The sequence below is a fragment of the Theropithecus gelada genome, chromosome 14 (assembly GCF_003255815.1).
Source record: "Theropithecus gelada isolate Dixy chromosome 14, Tgel_1.0, whole genome shotgun sequence".
NCBI lineage: Eukaryota > Metazoa > Chordata > Mammalia > Primates > Cercopithecidae > Theropithecus > Theropithecus gelada.
Window position 1 is genome coordinate 62,098,277 of NC_037682.1, and position 24,004 is coordinate 62,122,280.

The following is a 24,004-nucleotide window of genomic DNA, read 5'->3' on the forward strand; positions in this document are numbered from 1 at the left end:
TTTTAGAACAATAGTGCGTATGTGGTGAATACTGGCACTTTCAAATGGACCATGTAACACTAAGGAAACCATTGATACATATCAACATGGGTGTGTTTACAAGGAGAATTTCTCTAGAGCAAGTGAAAAAAAAATCAGAAAAGCGGGGAATACACAAAATAATGTGCTGAAATAGAATAAAGGTAGGACTTGGAGTAAAGAAGAAAAACAAGTGCCTGAAACACCTTTACATTTTCCACTCTGCATCCCCAATCCGGTTTTGTGTCATAAGTACACTGGTAATCATATAATTCAAGATGGTAATTTCTGTAAATTTACTCAGAGTTCATCTGTCTCTTTTGGATTCCTCACAATATAAATCATCTTTTGTTTTCCAAAAAATTGGTTGACATCTTAATTTCACTGGGCAAGATGGAACTGCCTTTGGGGCACACATTCTCCAAGAAATACAGATAACCCTTTCCACCCAAAGAGTCTGTGGAGTTTGAATCCAGGAGTCACTGATGCTCTTCTGGACCTCACTCTTATCCCAGACTTGCTTCAACTCTTGTATGTATCATCTGTGAGTCAGATCTTCTGAAAAACAGGAAAACAAAACAAAACAAAACAAAACAAAACAAAAAACACTTGAAAAGCATTCTCTCATTTTAGCTCTAACCACAGACAACTCAGGCTTGAAACCACAAATCTCATATATTTTCACTGTGAGTGCCTGAATGCAGACACTAGTTATGGTAAAAGGGCGTTATGGGATATTTTCAACTCACAGCTCAAACAAAATATATTAGGTAACTTTTACCTTTAATGCATCAGCAAGGAAGTAACAAAATTTATTAATAAAGAAAGAGGGTTATAATGGTAAATGAACATAGCTTTATACCATAAGCAACTATAACATTGAATAAAATACATGAATAATTTTTTTTTTGAGGGGCAAATGATAATAGACAGTTCTGGAATGGAATCCTTTAAATAAAAACACATGAGGAAAGTTTCACATTCACAGATGACTCAAGGAGAGGATCCCTATTCTACTAGGTGGCAGTGTTGACCTTGATATGACATATGCTCTCTGGACCAAGGGCAGAGTGACCTTTACATGCCATGTGCTCTCCAGACCAAGGGCGGTGAGAGACCTGGAAATGCCATGTGCTCTTCAGTCCAAGGGCAGAGAGTGACACTCACCGTGGAGGGGGAAATCCTCTGTTTCTATAAAATCACAAAGACGCCTTCCTGTGAGCTATCTCCCCAGTTATTAAGACATTCCCCGATCTTGCCAAACAAGATTACTTCCCTGAATGGTAAAACTTTCTGTACAATGCATACACAGACAGGATAAGAGATATGATGATCACAGACAGGAAAAGAGAAATTTACAATGGGAAAGTTGTAGATCCTGTTGCTGACACCCCACTGGGGCAGTCGGAGGCTGGGGTCAGTCCAGAAGCCTTTGGATAACACTGGGGGTAGCCCCGGCCAGAAATCCACAGCTGCCCCAAGACTTCTTCCATTCCTACACAATGACTATTTCCTCCATGAAAGGAAGCTGGTTCGAATGTGGCCAATATGCCTAGCAACCAGTGGGTATTGGGGGGATCCTCCATTTTCTCCACAGTAAACCTGACATCCGAGTCTTTAAGGATGCCAACCTTGATAATTGTATTTTAAAATGACTTATGGGGGCCCATTATTGATTTCATTTGATACTAAAATGGGGGCCGAGATCTTTGGAATGAAAGGACAGATTTTGAGGTTCACTCAATACTTACCACACCAATGATTCTACCTTCCATTCTCGTCTTGATCCCTGATGAGAACACCCAACTGAAACAGCTACATTGTCTGGGGTATATACCATGGGGTTCGTAGTCTCTTGCCAAGAAAGAATTCATGACACGGACATATGTGGGTAGGTTAAGGAGTGGAAAGTTTAATAGACAGAAAAAAGGATAGAGGAGAGCAATTCCTTGCAAGAGAGAGAGGACCGAAAAGGGGGAGGTGGCAGACTGCAGCAGGTTTATAGGCAGGCTGGAGAAGGCGGTGTCTGATTTACATAGGGCTTACAGATTGGTTCAACAGGTATGACGTTTACATAGTACTTAATGAAGGCTAGTGGCCCCACCCTAATCTTATTATGCAAATGAGCTTTCCAATTGATCAGTGCCATCTTGTCTGGTCTCTACATGTGGCTGACAAAGAGAAGGGAAGATGGAGCCACCATCTTGAACATGTCTAAGTCTCTAGTTCCTGCTGGCATTCGCCTGTGCAAACTTCCAGCTTGCTTGTCTATATCTGCAGCTCAACTTTACAGGCTGCTGCTTGTTAGAAAATATTTCAGGGCTGCTTTTCGTTAGAGAAAGCCTTACCGAAGACTCTCACACCCTTACTATTTGCCTAAGTGATTTCTTTTTAACTCCTATATCAGTATGTAGAGTGCTGATAAGGTTTGGCTCTGTGTCCCCACCCGAATCTCATGTGGAGTTGTAATCCTTCTGTGTTGGAGGAGGGGCTTGGTGGGAGGTGACTGAATCATGGGGGCAGGTTTCCCCTTGCTGGTCTCATGATAGTGAGTGAGTTCTCACGAGATCTGGTTGTTTTAAAGTGTGTGGCACTTTAAAACCTCTTACTGGCTCTTTCTCCTTCTCTGATATGTGAAGATATGCTCCCTTCCCCTTACCTTCTGCCATGATCGTAAGTTTCCTGAGATCTCTCGAGTATATCTCGATCTTCCTGTATAGCCTGCAGGACTGTGAGGCAATTAAACCTTTTTTTTTTTTTTTTTTTTGCAAATTATCCAGTCTCAGGTAATTATTCATAGCAATGTCAGAATGGACTACTCCAAGATTGTTCCAGTTTAGCAGCATTTCTGCCTTCACAAGAGTAGTTTCACAGGAGTTGTGCTTAAAAAAAAAAAAGTCTACCGACTCAGTAGGTAACAGAATAAATGATAGATGAGGAAAGAAAATGGGAAGAAATGTTGGGTGATAGGGAACACAGTGTGATTACAAAAATGGATGGACATTGTAATTGGAACAAGCAAATGGAGAAACTAGGGTGGTAGCATGATGGAAAAAGTTTAATCTGAATACATTTTGTGGACATGAAAAGAATAATAGAAGTTCAAATGGAACTATAGAATGTTTGAACCATGTAACAAAGACTTTTACAAATTTGTAACTGAGATCCAGAAGGTATGATGGGACAGTATCAAGGAGCATGAGGAGGGTACTATGAGCGTATAACTGGGAAAAGTGCAGAAAAGGACTCCTATGGGAAAAGCAACATAATGGCAAACATTAGCAACTTCCAGATTAGAGGGATATTAAGATCATGCAATAAGTTTTGGATAAAGAAAAGGATTTTGGGCAAGATTTTTTGTTTTTTGAGAAAAAGTGAGTATTGAATAGTAGTGGTGGTAGTGGTGGTAGTAGTAGCAGCTAGTGTTAGGTAGGGGAGAGAGTTAATGTTTGTACATAGGAAAATATTTTTTGTCATTGTCCTATATTTTTAAGTGCAGTGCCCATGAATAGTTCTTGTTTAATACATAATGTTAATTTACACAATTTTATCTTCTTTCTATTGTCAAATCTTTATATTTAACTTTCTAACTCAGTTGAAACAGAAGGAAGAAGGTAGTTCATCTCTTTTCATTATTATTGTCTACGCTATCCCTGCATTCATGACTTTGGAACATTTTTTGTGCCATCTCATTTTACTTATTTGGAATTTTCTATCTTTTTAATTTATATTTAGGATACATAACTTTTGTTAGATATATGTATTAGAAATAGTTTTTAAAGCAATGGATTGTCTTATTACTCTTTTTAATTATGTTTTTTAAAAAAATTTAGATTTTATTTTGGAGACAGATGGTACATGTGCAGGTTTGTTGCAGGAGTATATTGTGTGATGCTGAAGTTTGGATTGTAAATTCCATCACTCAAGGAGTGAGCGTAGTGCCCAATAGGTAGTTTTCAACCTGTGTTCCCACCTTCCCCTACCCTCTAGCCATCCACAGTGTCTACTGTTCTCATCTTTATGTCCTTGAATGCCCAATGTTTAGCTCCCACTTATAAAAATGAGATCATGTGGTATTTTATTTTCTGTGCAAGTGTTAATCATGCTTAGGATTATGACCACCAGCTGTATTCATCTTGCTGCAAAGGACATTATTTCATCCTTTTTTATGGCTATATAGTATTCCATAATATGTATGTACCACATTTTCTTTATTCAATTTACTGATGATAGGCACCTAGGTTGATTCCATGTCTTTACTGTTATGAATAACGCTGCAGTGAACATATGAGTACATGTGTGTTTTTGGTAGAAAAAATTATTTTTCTGTGGGTATGTACCCAGCAATTGTGCTAGGTTGAATGATAGCTGTGTTTTAAATTCTTTGAGAAATCTCTAAACTACTTTCCACAGGGTCTGAACTAATTTACTTCCCAACAACAATTCATAAGCCTTCCATCTTCTCTGCAGCCTCACCAGCATCTATTATTATTTTACTTTTTAATAGTAGCCACTCTAACTGGTGTGAGATGTTATCTTATTGGTGTTTTGATGTGCATTTCTTTGATGATTAGTGATGAAGAACACTTTCACATATGTTTGCTGGCTACTTGTATATCTTGTTTTAAGAAGTGTGTGTTTGGCTGTGTGTCATGGCTCACACTTGTAATCCCAGCACTTTGGGAGCTCAAGTGAGAGGACTGCTTGAGGCTAGCAGTTTGAGATCAGCCTGGTCAATAGAGTGAGATCCAGTCTAAATTTAAAATAGTTGTACATGGTGGTGCATGCCTTTGTCCCAGCTAGCCAGAAGGCTGAGGCAGGAGGATTGCTTGAGCCAGGGAGGTCGAGGCAGCAGTGAGCTGTGTTAGTGCCACTGCACTACAGCCTGGGTGACAGAGCCAGATCCTGTCTCAAAGAAAAATAAAAAGTGTTCTGGTTCGCTACTAACATTTTATTGGGGTTATTTTTTTTTTGGCTTGTTGATTTGTTTACTTACCTTAGAGATTCTGGATTTTAGAACTTTGTCAGATGTGAATGTATTTTTCTATTCTGTAGGTTGTCTGTCTACTCTGTTGATAGTTTCTTTTGCTGCACCAAAACTCTTTAGTTTAATTGGGTCCCATTTCTGATTTTTGTTGTTGTTGTTGTTGCTGTTGTAATAGATTTCAGGGACATAGCCATAAATTATTTGCCAAGATCACTGTTGAGAAGGGTATTTCCTAGTTTTTTTCCCCAGGATTTTTATAGTCTTACATTCAAATCTCTAATCTATCTTGAGTTAATTTTTGGATATGGTGAAAGGCAGAGGTCCAGTTCCTTCTTTCGCATATGGCTAACCAGTTATCCCACCACCATTTACTGAATGGAGAGTTCTTTCCTTAAAACTTGGTTTTCTCAGCTTTGTTAAAGATCAGATGATTGTAGGTCTGCAGCTTTGTTTCTGAGTTCTCTAATCTATTCCATTGGTCCATGTATCATTCTGATACACTAATAACATTCAAGGTAAGACTCTCAGCTCACTATATGCAAGAAAGCCTATTACCAATACATTTATTGAAAACAATCAGAGGCAATTGCTTAATATTACAGTTGCCTCATTGTTTAACATCACATTTGTCTGATATTGTAATACTAGTTGCGGCAAACAAGTGCCTGGTTTAAAACATAAAAAGAAGACTTTAGAAATGAGATATCCATAGAAAATTTTAGAAAGCTCTGACATATTCTTTGTAATGTACAAGGCAATGGGCATGTTCAGGGCTGTGCATATAGCCAGGAAAGACCTGCAAGTATTTCCTCCTCTCATGTCTGGGTCAACTTGAGGACATGCACAAGGGGCCAAGAAGTCTAAGATGGAGTTGTAAGCTGCCAAAATGTTGAAGGAATGCCATACCACATACACGGATTCCCTTGGCAAAGAGTAGAAAAAATATTGGTTTAAGGTATTTAAGGAGATCTCTGAATAATTGCTAATAGATCACTAAAGTAGCAAAGCATGGACTGTGAGTTCACATAATGTAAGAAAAATACTTTATATATTACTTATAGAATTAATCTAAAGAAGGTCACTAACAGAAACAACAACAAAAAGTAGCAAAACAACAACATCAACAACTGAAATATTATTCCAGAGAGAAAGAAAGTCAACTTTTCCAACTGCACACTATGTTATATGAAAGTTTTCAATATTCGGAAACGTAGAAGACACACAGGGACACCAGAGAATATAGTTCATATACAGAGGGGGGAATGTCAATAGAAACAGTCCTTGGGGGTACCAGATGTTTGACTAAAGAAGGAAATAATTTCATCTTAATCATTACAAATATAAAGGGATAAAGGAAATGATAATTGAAGGATCTTTTAAAATGTATGGCAATAAGAATTCAAGCAAGATTAAATTATTAAAAGTATAGAAAATCTAGGCTTGTAAAAAATAACTACAGTTAAAAATGATTACCTAAGGCTCAACAGCAGATATGAGCTAACAGAAGAAAGAAGCAATAAATATCAACATAGGTCAAATGAAATTGTCCTCTATGAGGAACAGAAAGAAAGAATAAAGAAAAATTGTCTTAAGAAATAATTTGCAATGTGTTTTTCTTAATTTTCAAATAGCTTGCCTGCACTAAGTTAATGTACACTTGTTAGTTTTCTTTTTTTTTTTTTTGAGACGGAGTCTCACTCTGTTGCCCGGGCTGGAGTGCAGTAGCCGGATCTCAGCTCACTGCAAGCTCCGCCTCCCGGGTTTAGGCCATTCTCCTGCCTCAGCCTCCCGAGTAGCTGGGACTACAGGCGCCCGCCAACTCACCCGGCTAGTTTTTTGTATTTTTTTAAGTTTTCTTTTAGATTTCTCCAGTTAACTACACATTTGATTGGCACCTCAGGCATATCATTTGACTGGTCACCATAAGACAGTCTCTGGAGACTCTGGTCTTCATAGGAGAAATGCATGAACACTAAGCACATATAAGCTCCAGGGAGCATACAATGTGAACATGGCTGTGCCAGAGGAACGTTGCTGTATGTTTGTTTCCCTTTTACTTTTGATTTTCTGTCTCCTAAGGGACATAACAGCTTTCCAAACTTGAGGGGGCTCCTGAGCATTTGTGTAGCCTATTACAAAGCAACTATAACTACCAACTTGCCAGAGAGACTTTCTGCTTTAATGATAAATGCTGTCATAGTTTTTAATCGTTTCCACATATGGATATCTCCCTAGATGCTGCAGTGAAAAATGATCTTTTGTGATTTTGCAGAAAATAAGTTACAATAGGTTTTTAATTCCAATCTGCACTATATTATGTACTGTAAGATGGTATTCAAGATAAAGCAGGTGGAAGTAAATGAGAAAGGAAAATGTATAAACATGTAAATAATGTTACACATTTCTAAAAGACATGTGGACATTTGAATTAATGTGAATTTCTAGTAGAGGAGTAAATCATCCTAGAAGATACACACACACACACACACAAATACACACAAACACACACACACATATATACACACACAAAAAGCTATAGTCAATATGCTACTTTTTAAGGAAAAACATTGAAAAGTTATACTAAAGGGTAGTGTCTGGTTATGCAACTCATGCTAAAAACAATTTTATAGGAAGATATTCTAAGAAGGAAGCTGAAGTGAATGAAGGGTAGGCAAAAACTGTAAATAGACTGACCATCTCTAAAGTCGGAAGCTTCAGGAACAAGAGTAAACATCTGTGAAATTATTAAGAGACTAGAGAAGATCTACAGGAACATCTGATCTCCTCTGGAAATTTATTGCGAGTTTGCTGGAATTCTGCACCTTCTTTTTGGTGCTCACAGTCTGATGAAGGAGGCTGACAGAAAAATAAACAAAATGCAAATAATACGGTAAGAGTTCTATGAGACACTTAATGACTGCTTGTCTGAAGTATTAGAGTTAAATAAAGGAGACAAGGATAATGCTGGGATTTCTTACTTTAATGGCTGGGTGGCTGTTGTTTCCACCAAATAAAATACAATCAAGTAGAGGAGAATGAAAGAACTCACTGAATTTAGTTTGAGGTATATTTATGTGATGTCACTAAAATGCATTGATATATATAATATGTAGTACTTTCAATAAAGACTGCATAGAAAATACCATGATACTGAAATAGAGTCATCTATGCTGAACTGGCAGGTTCCAGCAAGGGGCTTTGTGGACTGACCCAGAAACAAGCAAACAATCAAAGCCCAGGCTCTCAGAAGGAATCAGGTATTTATCTGGTTCAGAAACAGATAGAATAATGGTGCCAACATGTAGTTACAGAGGTTTGGGAAGATATTCCTATTGCCTTGGCTGACTGTCTGCTGAAGATAATGTCAAGAATGGCCTTATTGAAACAAATGGATGTCTCTAGAGTTTCATTCAAATTAAGCCTGAGAAGAAACAGAGAAGACTTTCTATGAGGGAGGGTTGACTGCACAAGCAGATCACACTTTGGGAGGTATTCTCCATAAATTTCTTGGTGTCTCACTTCGGACACCCAAATAGAAAGCTTCTCTTGGTTAGCGGGAAGTCACTTTACTTCTTTTCTCTTGGTATAGATTAGAAATGTTGCCATCTTATAAGTAAATTCATGGGAAACTAAATGATAATGGTTTTTAAATATTTATATGTATTTACCAAGCACAATTATGCTTGTTTGTAATCTTAAGCAATGTTTCTTCACTAAAACCTATGTATACATTTCTAGGTGGCTTAAGTTGTTTCTTATAACTACAACTCTATGCTTAACATTATAACATTATACCCTATTATTTTCCACTGGCATCTTGTGTATCTGATTCTCCCAGAAACAAATACATTAATGGTACATGGCAAAGCATAATTACAAATGAAAAACGGCCATTTAAGGAGTTGCAAAGAGCAAAACTTAATAAATACTTTTAAAGCTTTCATGCTTTGAATGTTAAATATTTGCTCATTTTGTGTAAGTTCTTATCTGTGGGGTTACAGGCTTCATCTGTTCCATGACTCTGTGTTCTAGTAGGAGTTGAAGCTCTGAGTGTTTCTAACATGTTTTGTGACACAGTAAATTTTTTAAATTCTTTACTATGAAACACTTCAGTCTCTCACTTACATAGGTCCAGCATAGTATATCTTTAATTGTAGAACGCAGATACCATAAACAAGAAAACGTTCTCCCACACAGGTATTATTTGGACATCGAGGCAAGAAGCATTGTCATTAGAAATACATGTTAATATTTATAACAATATGTCATAAGGATATATTCATCAAGATATCTTAATCTTTTACATCAGTGAAGTTTAGGACCAGAAATTGCCATAATAGGAGAAAATATAAGTGTGTAGCAAGTATTCTACACTCTTGGTGGGAGGTAGACACTGGATTCTAGGAAGAAAGATAGAGAGCTGTTATCAAAATTAAAGGATATGGTCAGAGCAAGAGTTATCAGAAGCTACTCTTGCTGTATATATTTTTTAAAAGGCTGATTTATAGATGCTTTGCTCTTTACTCTCATAATGCAGGTGGATGCAAGAGCCAGAGGCAGAGCTGAGTCTATAGATTAAATCCCTCAATTTGTAGAAAATAAGCTGGACTTATTAACTGATGTTCTTATTTATTGCAATTTTAAACCATTTGCTGGAATTGGGAAATAAAATCTCTCATTACTTTTACATGGTTGTGTTACTCTGTTCATCTTTAAATCTTCTTAAGTAGTTAACCTAAAATACGCATACATTTGCCTTTGATGCATAATAAAGCATATATTGTCATTAATTTTGATTTTTTTTATTCTTTAGTGTTAGGAAATCTTATTCTGAATTACTGATTAAGTTATACTTCCTAAGGATAACAGTATTATTTAAAAGTAGTTGCATGTTGAAACACCTGTTAATCATTTTGTGCATGAATGTGTGTGTTCATGTGTCTTTGTCTTCATATTTTATGTAAATTTCCTTGAAAACACAGCTTGGTTTTTGTTCTAAGACTGTTGGTGTCACAGAATCCAACACTTGCTTTGGCACAGGATGAGGTTACATTATTACTATCTACTTTTCTTAGAGGAAATAGAAATTATGTAGTAGAATTAATAGAAATTATGTAGTAGAATTAAATGAACTTTCAAAACTCAGAAAAAATAAAATAATAAATACACTAAATCTTGTCATTTTCAGAAGAATATGTGGGAACTCCGAATGGTGAAATGGTTAACCAGGAAATGTATGTCAGCTCTTCAGGTAGGCTATTACACAGTATGCCTGGATTCTCCCACATGCAGAATCATGGAAAAATCGCATTGTAATCCTGCTTTGCCTGCCTACTTTGAATTAAACATACAACTTCTCAAGTTTTAACATGGGAGACAATGCTACACATTACCACATCTCATCCTTCTTCCTGATTGGTATTCCTGGTTTGCAAGATTTTCACTGCTGGATTGGCATCCCTGTCTTCCTCCTGTTTGTCTTGACCCTGCTGGGGAACAGTGTAATCATTGTTACTGTCAAGCTAGAACCAAGCCTCCAGCAGCCTATGTATTTTTTCCTTTGCATGCTGGCAGCGAATGACATGGCTCTTGCCTCTTCCACAGCACCCAAAATGCTTGGAATCTTCTGGTTTGATGCTTACAGTGTTGTTTTTAATATCTGCCTAGCACAAATGTATTTCATCCACACATTTTGCATTATTGAGTCAGCCCTTCTTGTTGCCATGGCCTTTGACCGCTTTGTAGCTATTTGTATTCCACTGCGTTATACAACCATCCTGACGACACCAGTGGTTGTTAAAGTGGGTGCCATTGGTGTAATTCGAGCTATCCTAATGGTTTTGCCCTCTCCTCTTCTTATTAAGAGGCTACCGTATTACACCAAATATGTCATCAATCACGCGTATTGTGAGCACATGGCTGTGGTGAAGTTGGCCAGCGCCAATACCTTCATTAACAGAACATATGGAATCTCTGTGGCCCTTTCAGTGATGATATTGGACCTAGGGCTCATTGCCACGTCCTATATCAATATCCTTCAGGCAGTCTTTCGTCTTTCTTCCCAGAATGCCCGCTCTAAAGCACTGGGCACCTGTGCTGCCCATGTCTGCACTATTCTTGTCTTCTATACGCCTGCACTTTTTAGCTTCCTAACTCACCGCATTGGCAAGAAGGTACCTCCAAGTATCCACATAATTTTTGCAAGTTTGTACCTTCTAGTTCCCCCCACAGTCAATCCCCTGGTATATGGTGTCAAGACCAAGCAGATTAGAGACCAAGTGATGGGTCTGTTTTCCTCAAAGAAAAAGATTTCTAGTAAGTAAAACATGGAAATACCAGCCCTAGTTTGTATTCTGGCTCTTAAAGACATGGTTACCCTGCGGAATACCTCAAATCAGATCTCCAAAGTTCTCTTTCTTGCTTCTTATATGCCTTGTAGCAGAAATAGTTGATGTTGTACATTCACTTCGTTTAATACTACCTTTTGTCAATTTTTTATGTTTTCCGTTCATATCTATTTGAAATAAAAATAAATCAGAAATTGTCAAAGTTTGCCACATGGAAGACATTTAATATATTTTAATAATTATTTTATTACTTTCTATATGATTTAATATTGATAATTTTGTTATTATTTTAAATTTCATCCACAAATGTGAAATAACTAAATAAGTGTTACAAAAAAATTGAAGAATTTCAGTTTGTTTGGTCAGACTTCTTTTTGAAAAATGATGTCACCACTGGGCATGGTATATTTAGGATACATAAGTTTTATTAGCTATATGTATTGGAAATAGTTTTTTAAAACTATGGATTGTCTTATTACTATATTAATTATGTCTTTTTAAAAAATTTAAAATTTTATTTTAGATACAGAGGGTCCCATTTCTGATATATTTGGGGGTTTTTTTGGCAATAGATTTCGGGGCATACCCATAAATTATTTGCCAAGATCACTGTTGAGAAGGGTATTTGCTAGTTGTTTTTTTTCTAGGATTTTTATAGTTTGGAATCTTTCATTCAAATCTTTAATCTATCTTGAGTTAATTATGGGTAAATGTAGACAGCCAGTTTCATTCTTTCACATACGGCTAACCAGTTATCTCAGCACTATTTATTAAATGGAGAGTTCTTTCCCTAGTACTTGTTTTCCTCAACTTTGTTAAAGATCAGATGATTGTGGGTCTGCAGCTTTATCTCTGAGTTCTCTATTCTTTGGTCCATGTGTCATTTTGATACACTAATAACATTCAAGGTAAGAGTCAAATCAAGAACACAATCTCATTGATAACAGCCACAAAAATTTTAATACATAGTAATACAACCAACGAAGGAGATGAAAGACCACCGGTATTTCTGTCAAACCTGCAACGTCTCTATTCACAGAAAAAGAAAAAAAAAAAAAAACTATTCTAAAATTAATATGGAACCAGGAAAAAGCTTGAAAAGCCAAAACATTCTAACTAAAACAAAACAAAACAAAAAACACAAAGCCAGAGGCATCACATTATCCAACTTCAAACTATATTATTAGGCTATCGTAATTAAAATAATACAGTACCAGTACAAAAACAAACACAGAACAATTATGTTTTGATGGTCCAAAGTTCATATTTGAATATAGTTCAACGTAGCATTTTTTTCTTTTATGATTAGTGTCTTTTGTGTCCCGTGTGAGAACTATCTGTACACTATAAGTTTTCTTATGTTTTCCCATAAAAAGTTTATTTTTTTATTTTACTTTCTTTGTTTGCATTAGCACTGCATATGGAACCAATTTAGCATACATTGTGGCAGAAGAGTTCTGACTTTTACATACACAGATTCAGCAGACTCAGAAGTATTTATTAAATCAATCATCTTTTTTCCACTACAAAGCCCTGACAATTTTGTCAAAATTACTGTTAGTTATAAATGTGTAAATATATAGGAAATTAGTGAAACTAATACGTATTCAGTACACTGTAATTTAAAACATTAGAAACATTGAGATTTAAAATATTTTATTTCTTTATAAAAACACACTACTGAGAGTAGTTTAAACAGTGCTTGTCTTAGATGTCTTAGAGCAAGCATCTTTTCTATACGTTGGCAAATTGTTGTACTGTTAAGTTTGGATGATGTTCAACATTTATTATTGGCACTTTAATGTCATGAAATATCCCCGCGAATTCCTGAATCACAAAGGATTATCACTCAGAGATAAGGAGGCAATACTTTTTGACGTGGCACTGTCTACGTGTGAAGTGAAGAACAGATGTACAGTAAGCCATTATGAAAGACTTTGAAATAAATGATGTGATTTGCCATGGATCATGCACATCTGTTATTTACACAGTATTTTGTAGATTGAAGAAGTAGCATCAAAGACCATGTATAATGAAATTGCTCACAGTTCATACAGCTTTATTACTGAAACTGAAACTATGTTTCTAGGGGTTAGTTGCTATATAACTCAAGTATGATCATTGAAATTCCTATATACTAGAGTCATGGAGAGTAAATAAAATTGAACACAATATAAGAAGAAAATGTTTCAGACAATGGGCAATATATATACTTATGCATGTAAAATACTATCCTTCCACAAAGAGAAACCCATGAAGTGACATTTACATTCTCACCAGAATTCTATTTGTAGTTTCCTAAGGTAAAAAGAAGCAGAATACACACTGAGACCTTCAGTTGTGCTGGGTGAGGAAGAAAGGATTACAGTATAATGTAACTGTGGTAGCTAGAATCTTCAGGGCAAGGTACTGGAGAGGAAGAAAGCTGCCAGAAAAGAGTTAAGAAATCTGCATATAAATTCCCATAATCTGTAAACTGCACTTGTGCAAAACAAAAGTCTGGGAGAGTAAAGCAACTGGGATGGTGTGAGATACTTAGGGAAGCGAGGAATTACTCAGTGCCAGGAGATGTTAGAGTACTGACCAACTAGAGTGAAGAGAGCTCTCTGAACATTGCCTGCAGTCAGTTGGAACTGACTATCCTAATGGTTAATCCTTAATAATTAAACCATATTAGCAGTAGATTAATGGCAACTCTAGAATTATGGTACGGAAACCTAAAAGGAAACTTGGAAAGAATCAAGGCAATCTTCTAGTATAATTAATTCTCTAGCAGGACAAAATGCGAGTTTACCCGTATCACAGACTTGCACATGTATGCCCAAACTTAAAATAGAAGTTAATAAATCATTTAAAAATGCAAATATTTCAAGAAGAATTAAAAAATACAAACTTTCATTATTGTAGCACTCATAATGTTAAGCATGAAAAAAATGCTAAGTAGGTAAAGAAAGAGACAAATGACTAACAGCAGATAAATAAATAAATAAATACATACATGCTTGCAGATATTACAGATATTTAGATGCTAAAATTATAACATAAATACTGGAATTAGCAGATATACTTTTATGAATACATAAAACACTAAAGAAAAAACTGATTATAATAAGCAAATAAATGGAGAACTGCCACAGATAAATAAGTATAACAAAGTACAAAATAATAACTATAGAAATAAAAATACAAATATGAAATAAATACTTTGCTTGGGCTTCACTGCATATTATTAGATACTAAAAAAGATTAGAAAAATTAGAGGTATTAAAATTTAAAAAATTCCACCAAAAGTGAATGAAATAAAATATTTTTTAATGAACAAAGCGTTAGAAATCTCTGCAACAATACCAAGCTGTCTACAAAATAATTGGACAACCAGTAAAAGGAGAATAAGATTAAGCAATTGCCTATTTCTTTTTAGTTTTAGCAAAAATACTGACCCAGGTTCAAGAAATTCAATAAATTACAGTGAGGATAAACATACAAAAGTGCCACACTTCCATATATGACAGTGAGATAGGTAATTGCTAAATATAATGAGACAGTGAAATAGGTGATGGCTAAAAATAATCTTAATGTACTCAGGGAAAAAAAGGCAAATAATATTCCTGAATTAGTAATAAGGATTACTGATTATTTCCTATTAGAAACATTTCAAATCAGTAAACATAGTAATATATTTTTAAATTTTTAATAAAAATTTATTCTATTAGTCTATATGTTTAAAAGAAAAGTGCTTCATAAATTAAGGTGAGTGAGGAATGACTTCTGAAAAAGCACTTATATCTTGGTAAATCTACTAATTTATAAAATAATTTAAAAATCACCAGTAACAATATTAAAACCAATATTTTCAGAATCCTGGAACTTAAGCAAAAACTAGCAAAAATTTGAGGACCATTTATTCAAAAGAAAACTGCTAAGCTTTAATAATAAGAGAAGTACTTGCAACATTTTAATTTGTCTTACTTCAATTCCTCTAAGAAATACTGCAATATTCTTGAAAACCATCACTTTCAGAAATATAGTAACTGTAAAAACTTGTAGGCATATGGTCAACAAAAGGGGCAGAGCAGTATTGGAACTCCACAAAAATTCTCCTCATCTCAAGCATTATTACTATTAGACCTCTGTTAGGTCCTCAAACAAACGAAAAAACACTCAGGTGCATTGTCCTTTGATCTGATTCTCAGCTCACTGTGTGCAAGAAAGCCTATCACCAATGCATTTACTAAGAACAATCAGAGGCAATTGCTTAACATCACAGTTGCCTGATTGTTTTGCATCACATTTGTCTGATGTTGTCTGATATTGTAATACTAGTTGGGGCAAACAAGAGTCTGGCTGAAAACTTAAAAGGAAGACTTTAGGAATGAGATCTCCATAGAAAATTTTGAAAAGCTCTGACATATTCCTTGTAGTTTACAAGGCAATGGGCATGTTCAGGGCTGTGCATATAGCCAGGAAAGACCCGCAAGTGTCTCCACCTCTCATGTCTGGGTCATCTTGAGAACATGCACAAGGGGACATGAAGTCTAAGATGGAGTTGTAAGCTGCCAAAATGTTGAAGGAGTGCTATACCACCATACAGGGATTCCCTTGTCAAAGAGTAGAAAAATTATTGGATCAAGATATTTAAGGAGATCTCTGAATAATTACTAGTGAATCACTGAGGTAGCAAAGAGAGAACTGTGAGTCCACACACTATGAGAAATAAATACTTTATGTAATTAATATAATTAATCTAAGAAGGTCAATAACAGCAAAAACAACAAAAAGTAGTAAAAACAAAACAACTGAAACATTACAGAGTATACAAAGGAAGCCAATTTTTACAACTGACACATTATATTATATAAAAATTTTTGGTATTCAAAAAATATACAAGACACACAGGGAACAGGATAGTATAGTTTATATACAGAGGGGGAAAATTTCAACAGCAGCTTTCCTGAGGGGTAACAGATGTTTGACTAAAGAAGGAAATAAGTAGAACTTAGTCATTTTAAATATCAAGCAATAAAGGAAATGATAGTTGAAGAACCTTTATAAAAGCATGGCAACAATAACTCAAGAAAGAATTAAGTTAGTAAAAATATTTAAAAACCACAGTTGTAAAAAACAACTAAAGTTATAAATGATTACATAGGGGTCAACAGCAGATCTGGATATCAGAAGAAAGAAGCAGTAAATTTCATCATAGGTCAATTGAAATTATGCTCTCCGAGGAACAGAAAGAGAAAAGAATGAGAAAAATAATGCTTTAGAAAAAGAGCTTGAAACGTTTTTCTCTTAAATTTCGGATAGCTTGTCTACATTAAATTAATTTTCATTTATCAGTTTTCTTTTTGATTTTGAAAGTAAACTACATATTTTATTGGTATCCCTGGCATCTTATTTGACTGGCCACCATGGGACAGTCTCTGGAGACTATGGTCTTTACAGGAGAAACACGGGAACACTAAGCACATACAAGCTCCAAGGAGTTTACAGTGTTAACATGGCTGTGCCAGAGGAATATGGCTACTGCTTTGTGTTTAGACTTTTCCCAGTTCCCTTTTTCTTTGATATTAAATCTCCTAAAGAACCTATCAGCCCTCCAGACTGGAGGGGCATGTTGAGCACTCAAATAGCCTGTTATAAAGCAACCATAACTGCCAACTTGACACAGAGAGCTTCCTGATTCAATGGCAAACACTATCATATTTTTTGTTTGTTTGTTTTGTTTTGTTTTGTTTTGAGACGGAGTCTTGCTCTGTCGCCCAGTCGCTCTGTCGTCCAGGCTGGAGTGCAGTGGCGCGATCTCAGCTCACTCCAGGCTCCGCCTCCTGGGTTCAGGCCATTCTCCAGCCTCAGCCTCCCGAGCAGCTGGGACTACAGGCGCCCGCCACCGTGCCCGGTGAATTTCTTTTTGTATTTTTAGTAGAGATGGGGTTTCACCATGTTAGCCAGGGTGGTCTGGATCTCCTGACCTCGTGATCCACCCACCTCAGCCCCCAAAGTGCTGGGATTACAGGCGTGAGCCACCGCGCCTGGCCAACACTATCATATTTTTAACCGTTTCCACATGTGCACATTTTCCTGAAGGCTACAGTGAAAAATGATCATTTGAGGATTTATAGAGAGCTGTTATTTTTACTATAATCTGCAATATATTATGAATTGTAAAATAGTATCCAACGTAAAGTAAGTGGAAATAAAGGAGAAAGATATGTAAACATGTAAATGATATTAAACATTTCTAAGAGACATGTGGGTATTTGAATTATAATACGACTTGGCAGTGGAGAAGAGTAATCAAATAATCCTGGAGGATTATTTGATTACACACACATTCACACACACACACACACGCACATATGTACACAAACGTATGTATTCAACAACCTACCTTTTATGGAATAACCTTGTGAACTTCCATTAAAAGTTGGTTTCTGGTTTTATAACTTATGCTAGAAACAATTTTTAAGAAACATATTCTAGTCAGGGGCGGTGGCTCACGCCTGTAATCCCAGCACTTTGGGAGGCCGAGGTGGGCGGATCACAAGGTCAGGAGATCCAGACCATGCTGGCTAACACGGTGAAACCCCGTCTCTACTAAAAATACAAAAAATTAGCCGGGCGTGGTGGTGGGCGCCTGTAGTCCCAGCTACTCGGGAGGCTGAGGCAGGAGAGTGGCATGAACCCGATCAGGCCACTGCACTCCAGCCTGGGCGACAGAGCGAGACTCTGTCTCAAAAAAAAAAAAAAAAAAAAAAAGCATATTCTAAGAAGACAAAGTTAATTAAAAGTAGACAAAAAGTATAAATAAATTGAATCTCTAGAGGGTCAGAAGTTTCAGTAACAAGATTACATCTCTATGAAATTCTTAAGAGGCTGGAGAAAACGTACAGGAACATCGGATCTCCCCTGGAAATTTATTGGGGGTTTACAGAAATTCTGTACCTTCCTTTTGGTACTCACAGTCTGATGAAGGAGACTAACATGAAAATAAACAAATACAAAGAATATGGTAAGAGTTCTAACAGAAATAAGAGACTTGATGACTGCTTGACTACTAGAGTTAAATAAAAAAGTAAGGATAATTCTGAGATTTCTTACTTTAATGGTTGGGTGGCTGTTGTTTCTACCAAATAAAATACAGTCAGCTAGAGGAGAATGAAAGAACTCACTGAATTTATTTTGGGGTATCTTTATGTGTTGTTACTATAATGCATTAACATAAAATATGTAGTATATTCAAAAAAGTGCATAGAAAATACCATGATATTCAAATAGAGTCATCTACTCTGAAGTGGCAGATTACAGACATGAGTCTTTGTGAACTGACCCCAAAACAAGCAAGCTATCAAAGCCCAGGCTTCAGAAGGAATTAGGTATTTATCTGGTTCAGAAACAGATAGAATAATAGTGCCAACAGGTAGTTACTGGACTTGCTAACCGATGGGTTTATATGTTGCAGCTTTAATCATTTGCTAAAATTAGGTAGTTACAGAGGTTTTGGCATATATTCCTACTGCCTTGGCCTACTGTCTGCTGAAGATCATGTCAAGAATGGCCTCATTGAAATAAATGGTGTCTCCAGAGTTTCATTCAAACTAAGCCTTAGAGAAAACAGAGAAGGCTTTCTAGAAAGGAGGGGTGACTGCACAAGCAGATCACACTTTGGGGGTATTCTCCATAAATTTCTTAGTGTCTCACTTCTGGCGCCCTAACAGAAAGCTTCTCTTGGTTATTGGGAACTCACTTAAATTCTTTTCTTTAGTATAGATAAGACATGCTGCCATCTCATTAGTAAATTTATTGGAAACTAAATGATAATTGTTAAATGTTTACATGTATTTACCAAGCACAATTATGCTTGTTTGTAAACTTAAGCAATATTTCTTAGCTAAAAACCTATGTGTACATTTCCACGTGGGTTAAGTTGCTCTTATACCACAACTCTGCTTAACGTTATGCCCTGTAATTTTCCACTGGCCTCTTGTGTGTTCAGTTGTCTTATAAACAGATATATGAATGGAACTGGGCAAACCACATTTCCAAATGAAAAACAATCATTGGAGGGGAGTTGCAAAGAACAAAAGTTTAATAAATACTTTAAAATCTTTTATGCTTTGTAAGTTAAATATGTGTTGATTTTGTCTTAAGTTCTTATCTCTAGGGTACAGGCTTCATCTGTTCTATGTCTCTATATTCTAATAAGAGTTGAAGCTCTAAATGTTTCTAATGTATTTTACGACACGTTCACATTTTTCAATTCCTTACTATGACACACCTCAGACACTCACTCACATAGGCCCAGTGTGGCATATCTTTAATAGAAGAATGCAGATGCCATAAACAAGAAAAAATTATCCCGCACAGATATTATTTGGACATCCATACAGGGAAGCATTGCCTTAGGAATATTCATCAATATTTATAACAATATATGATAAATAAATATTTACCTTAATTATATTAATTAAAGATCTTAGATAATATATTTAATATAACATCTGATAATATGTATGAATATACTACATATTAATATTTAATATAAGTATATTAAATAAATATCTTAAACTTTTATATCAGTTGGATTGAGAACCAGAAATTGCCATAATGGAACCAAGTATAAAGAAATCATGTTACGAAGAGTGGAATGAATATTCCACAAACAATGTGAAGTAGACACTGGATTCCAGGAAGAAGGATAGAGAGCTTTTATCAAAATGAAAGGTTCTTATGACTCTAATTTTAGGCTCGTAAGAAACTACTCTTGCTGCAAAAGTCAAAAAGGCTGAATTATGGACGGTTTGGTATTCACTATCATTATGCAGAGGCTGGGCTGATTCTACAGATAAAAGTAATGGCTTTTCAGAAAACAGGCTGGACTTATTAACTAATGGGTTTATATGTTGCAGCTTTAATCATTTGCTAAAATTAGTAAATAAAATCTCCCATTAATTTTACATGGTAATGTTACTCTGTCCATCTTCTGATCTTCTTAAGGAGTTATTCTAAAATACATATTAATTTACTTTCGATGGATGTTAAAGCTTTTATTGTCTTTAATTTTAACTTTGTCATTACCTTTTATAGTCTTTAACTTTCAAGTTTTTTATGCTTTAGCATTAGGAAATCTTATTCTGAATTCTTGATAAAGTTATGTTGCATGAGGTTAACAGTATTGTTTTAAAAGTGATAGCATGTTGAAATATCTGTTAATTATTGTGTGTGTGTGAGTGTGTGCATGTGTCTCCATATTTGATGCAAATTTCCTAGAAAACACAACTTAGTTTTTGTTCTAAGACTGTTTGTATCACAGAACTTAACACTGGCCTTGCACAAATATCAGGTAATTTTATTACTAACCGTTCCTCTTAGAGGAAATAAAAATCATGTAGTGGAATTAAATGAACTTTCAAAACTCAGAAAAAATAAAAAATAAATACACGAAATCTTCTCATTTACAGAAGAATATGTGGGAGCTCAGAATGGTGAAATGATTTACCAGGAAATGTATATTTATCGAGGAGAAAAGTCAACTTCTCAGGTAGCCTATTGCACAGTATGCCTGGATTCTCCCACATGCAGAATTATGCAAGAATCACTTCATAATCCTGCTTTAGAAGCCTGGCTACTTTGGACAAAGCAGTCAACCTCTCAATTTTTAACATGGGAGACAAGCTACACATTACCACATCTCATTCTTCTTCCTGATTGGTATTCCTGGTTTGCAAGATTTTCACTGCTGGATTGGCATCCCTGTCTTCCTCCTGTTTGTCCTGACCCTGCTGGGGAACAGTGTAATCATTGTTACTGTCAAGTTAGAGCCAGGCCTTCAGCAGCCTATGTATTTTTTCCTTTGCATGCTGGCAGTGAATGACATGGCCCTTGCCTCTTCCACAGCACCCAAAATGCTTGGCATCCTCTGGTTTGATGCTCACAGGATTGACTTTAATATCTGTCTCACACAACTATATTGTATCTACACATTTTGCGTTATTGAGTCAGCCATCCTTGTTGCCATGGCTTTTGACCGCTGTGTAGCTATTTGCATCCCACTGTGTTATACAACCATCCTGTCAACACCAATGGTTGTTAAAATAGGTTTAGTTGATATAATCCAAGCTATCTTTATGGTTTTGCCACATCCTCTTTTCATTAGTAAGCTACAATATTACACCAAGTATGTCATCAATGATGCCTATTGTGAGCACATGGCTGTGAGGTTGGCCCGTGCCAGCATCTTCATTTACAGAGTATATGGAATCTCTGTGGCCCTTTCAGTGATGATATTGGACCTAGGGCCCATAGCCACATCCTGTATCAAAATCCTTCAGGCAGTCTTTCGTCTCTCTTCCCAGAGCACCATCTCTAAATCAATGGGCACCTGTGCTACTCATGTCTGCACTATTCTTGTTTGTTACATACCTGCACTTTTTAGCTTTCTAATTCACTGCATTGTCAAGAAGGAATCTCAAAGTATGCACATAATTTTTGCAACTTTGTACCTTCTAGTTCCCCCGACAGTCAATATCCTGGCATATGGTATCAAAACCAAGCATATTGGAAACCAAGTGGTGGGTCCCTTTTTCTCAAATAAGAAAATTTCTATATCAAATAAGAAAATTTCTATATATATATATTTCTATATATATTCTATATAATATATATAGATTTCTATATATATATTTCTATATATATTCTATATAATAATTCTATATAGAAAATATATATATATTCTATATATATATATAGAAAATTTATATATATAGAGAGAGAGAAATTTTCTTATTATATATTTTGAGAATAGCCTGGGCAAAGTGGTGAGACCTTGTCTCTAGAGCACATTTTGGTAGAATCTGTCTGGCTCATAAAGCCATAATGCATTAACAAAAGTCATAACCTTACTCTCAATAGGTTATTTTTTTAATTCAGCTATGCTTTTTAGCAGATATATTTTGCATGTTTTTCCTCTATTTTTTGAAGTTTTTATGGTCTTTTTTTCTTTATTTTAGAAATAAAGGAATGCCTTTTTGTGGAAAATTGTCAATAAATACTAGAAATAATTGTTATATATTGTGATTATTTCTTATTATATATTGTTATATTTTGTTATAGTCACAATTATAAAATGAGTAGGCAAATTATTGTAACTATTTAAAATTTCTTAATACTTTAGACTCTGGAATTTATAATAATATATATTTTTTTCCAATTCAAACTCCCTACACATCCTGATGGAAAGTTCTGGAGTAAAAATAATTATTTTCAAGATAATTTTTACCGATTATGAAGATAATGATAATGTATTATCATTCAAATAATGATTACTGTGTGGCTGGTTGTTTATCAAGCTTTATACATGTGTTCACTTCTTTAGTACAGAAAGCTATGCCATGAGAGTGGTGTTATATTTGTACATTGGCATTGTACAAATTAGAAAATCAAGGCACAGAAAAGTCATGTAAGTTACACAAGGTAACTCATCTAAAGAGTAGCAATGCAGATTTTGAACTCAAGGCATCTGGGTTCAGAATACATGGCCTTAACTATTTCACAATATTGTTTATCACAACAGAAATCTTGAGCCTTTCATTCATTTTGTGAATCAGGAAGCTTATTCCTCTCAAAAGTTTAGGTTGTATTCATCTATATTTGCTCTTCTAATTCTAGATATTGGGGTAGATTTATTGAGTCTCCCTCACCTCCTGCATCTGAAACATTCTATCACAGTATTTTGACAAAGCCACAAAAAAGAATTGCTCCCATTTTACTAATGTTCAATCAATGCAGCCAGGAAACATGAAGACTGTGCTTTCAAAACTTAAGGAAAACTTGAAGAGTCGATAATTCTACTTGTCTGCATGCAATTTTCTTTACTTTAGCTTCAGTGAATAACAATTTTTTGGTCATGTTTTTTAAGTGCCTAAATTGAAGCAATTTACTTAGTTAAGAACATGATTATTATGCTTGCAGCATAGAAACTATCTTTGAGTATCTCTCTCAAAGAAGCTCTGTTCAAAACGCCATTTTATTTTAAGACCATTTTCATAAGTGAGGGGTCTTTGAGTTGGAAATTATTGAATTTTAATAAACATTGGAGTATATTTTTCAAATATCTAATGGACATATGTGTGTTCTCACATGAATTAGCTCCTTACAATTTTAGCTTTTTATGTTTGTACCCTATAACCTTATTCTTATTTGTTGATTCATTGAATATGTATCATGCTAACTTTTGTAGATAATTATATAGCAACTAGATGGTTTTTTTTTATACTAATGACATATTTCTCTACATTTATTCAGTGAGTATATATTGAGTGGTTCTATCAGTCATTTAAGAGCTAGGTTCTGTGGAAAGAAAAGTCAAGTTCAAATCCTATTTTCGTTGTTAATAGCAAATTAATTTTATTTTTAACTTTGTACATCTTTGGTTCCATCACCTGTTAAATGAATAAAATAGTGTATGCACTTTATATGGTTAGGGTAATAATTAAATGTGACAGCGAATGGAACACAATTATCACAATAGTTAACAAACTCTTATTCCCTAATACTAGTGTCAGTGCTATAGCAGCCACTAGAAATATGTTGATCTAGATGTCTAACTAGATATTGCCACTAGAAGGTTCTATTCCTTGAACTCAATGCCAAA

General features: G+C 35.3%; 2 protein-coding genes across 2 annotated transcripts; both read left to right on the forward strand.

The window, feature by feature from the left end:
• The first annotated feature begins 10,374 nt into the window (after positions 1 to 10,374).
• On the forward strand, positions 10,375 to 11,328 carry LOC112605549 (putative olfactory receptor 52P1). Its single transcript, XM_025355116.1, has one exon. The coding sequence runs from the start codon at positions 10,375 to 10,377 to the stop codon at positions 11,326 to 11,328; it is 954 nt and encodes a 317-aa protein (XP_025210901.1).
• Positions 11,329 to 16,852: 5,524 nt separating this feature from the next.
• On the forward strand, positions 16,853 to 22,367 carry LOC112605904 (olfactory receptor 52K1-like). The gene is made up of 3 exons (XM_025355809.1): positions 16,853 to 16,964; positions 21,028 to 21,923; positions 22,362 to 22,367. The coding sequence occupies exons 1-3, from the start codon at positions 16,853 to 16,855 to the stop codon at positions 22,365 to 22,367; spliced, it is 1,014 nt and encodes a 337-aa protein (XP_025211594.1).
• The last annotated feature ends 1,637 nt before the right edge of the window (positions 22,368 to 24,004 follow it).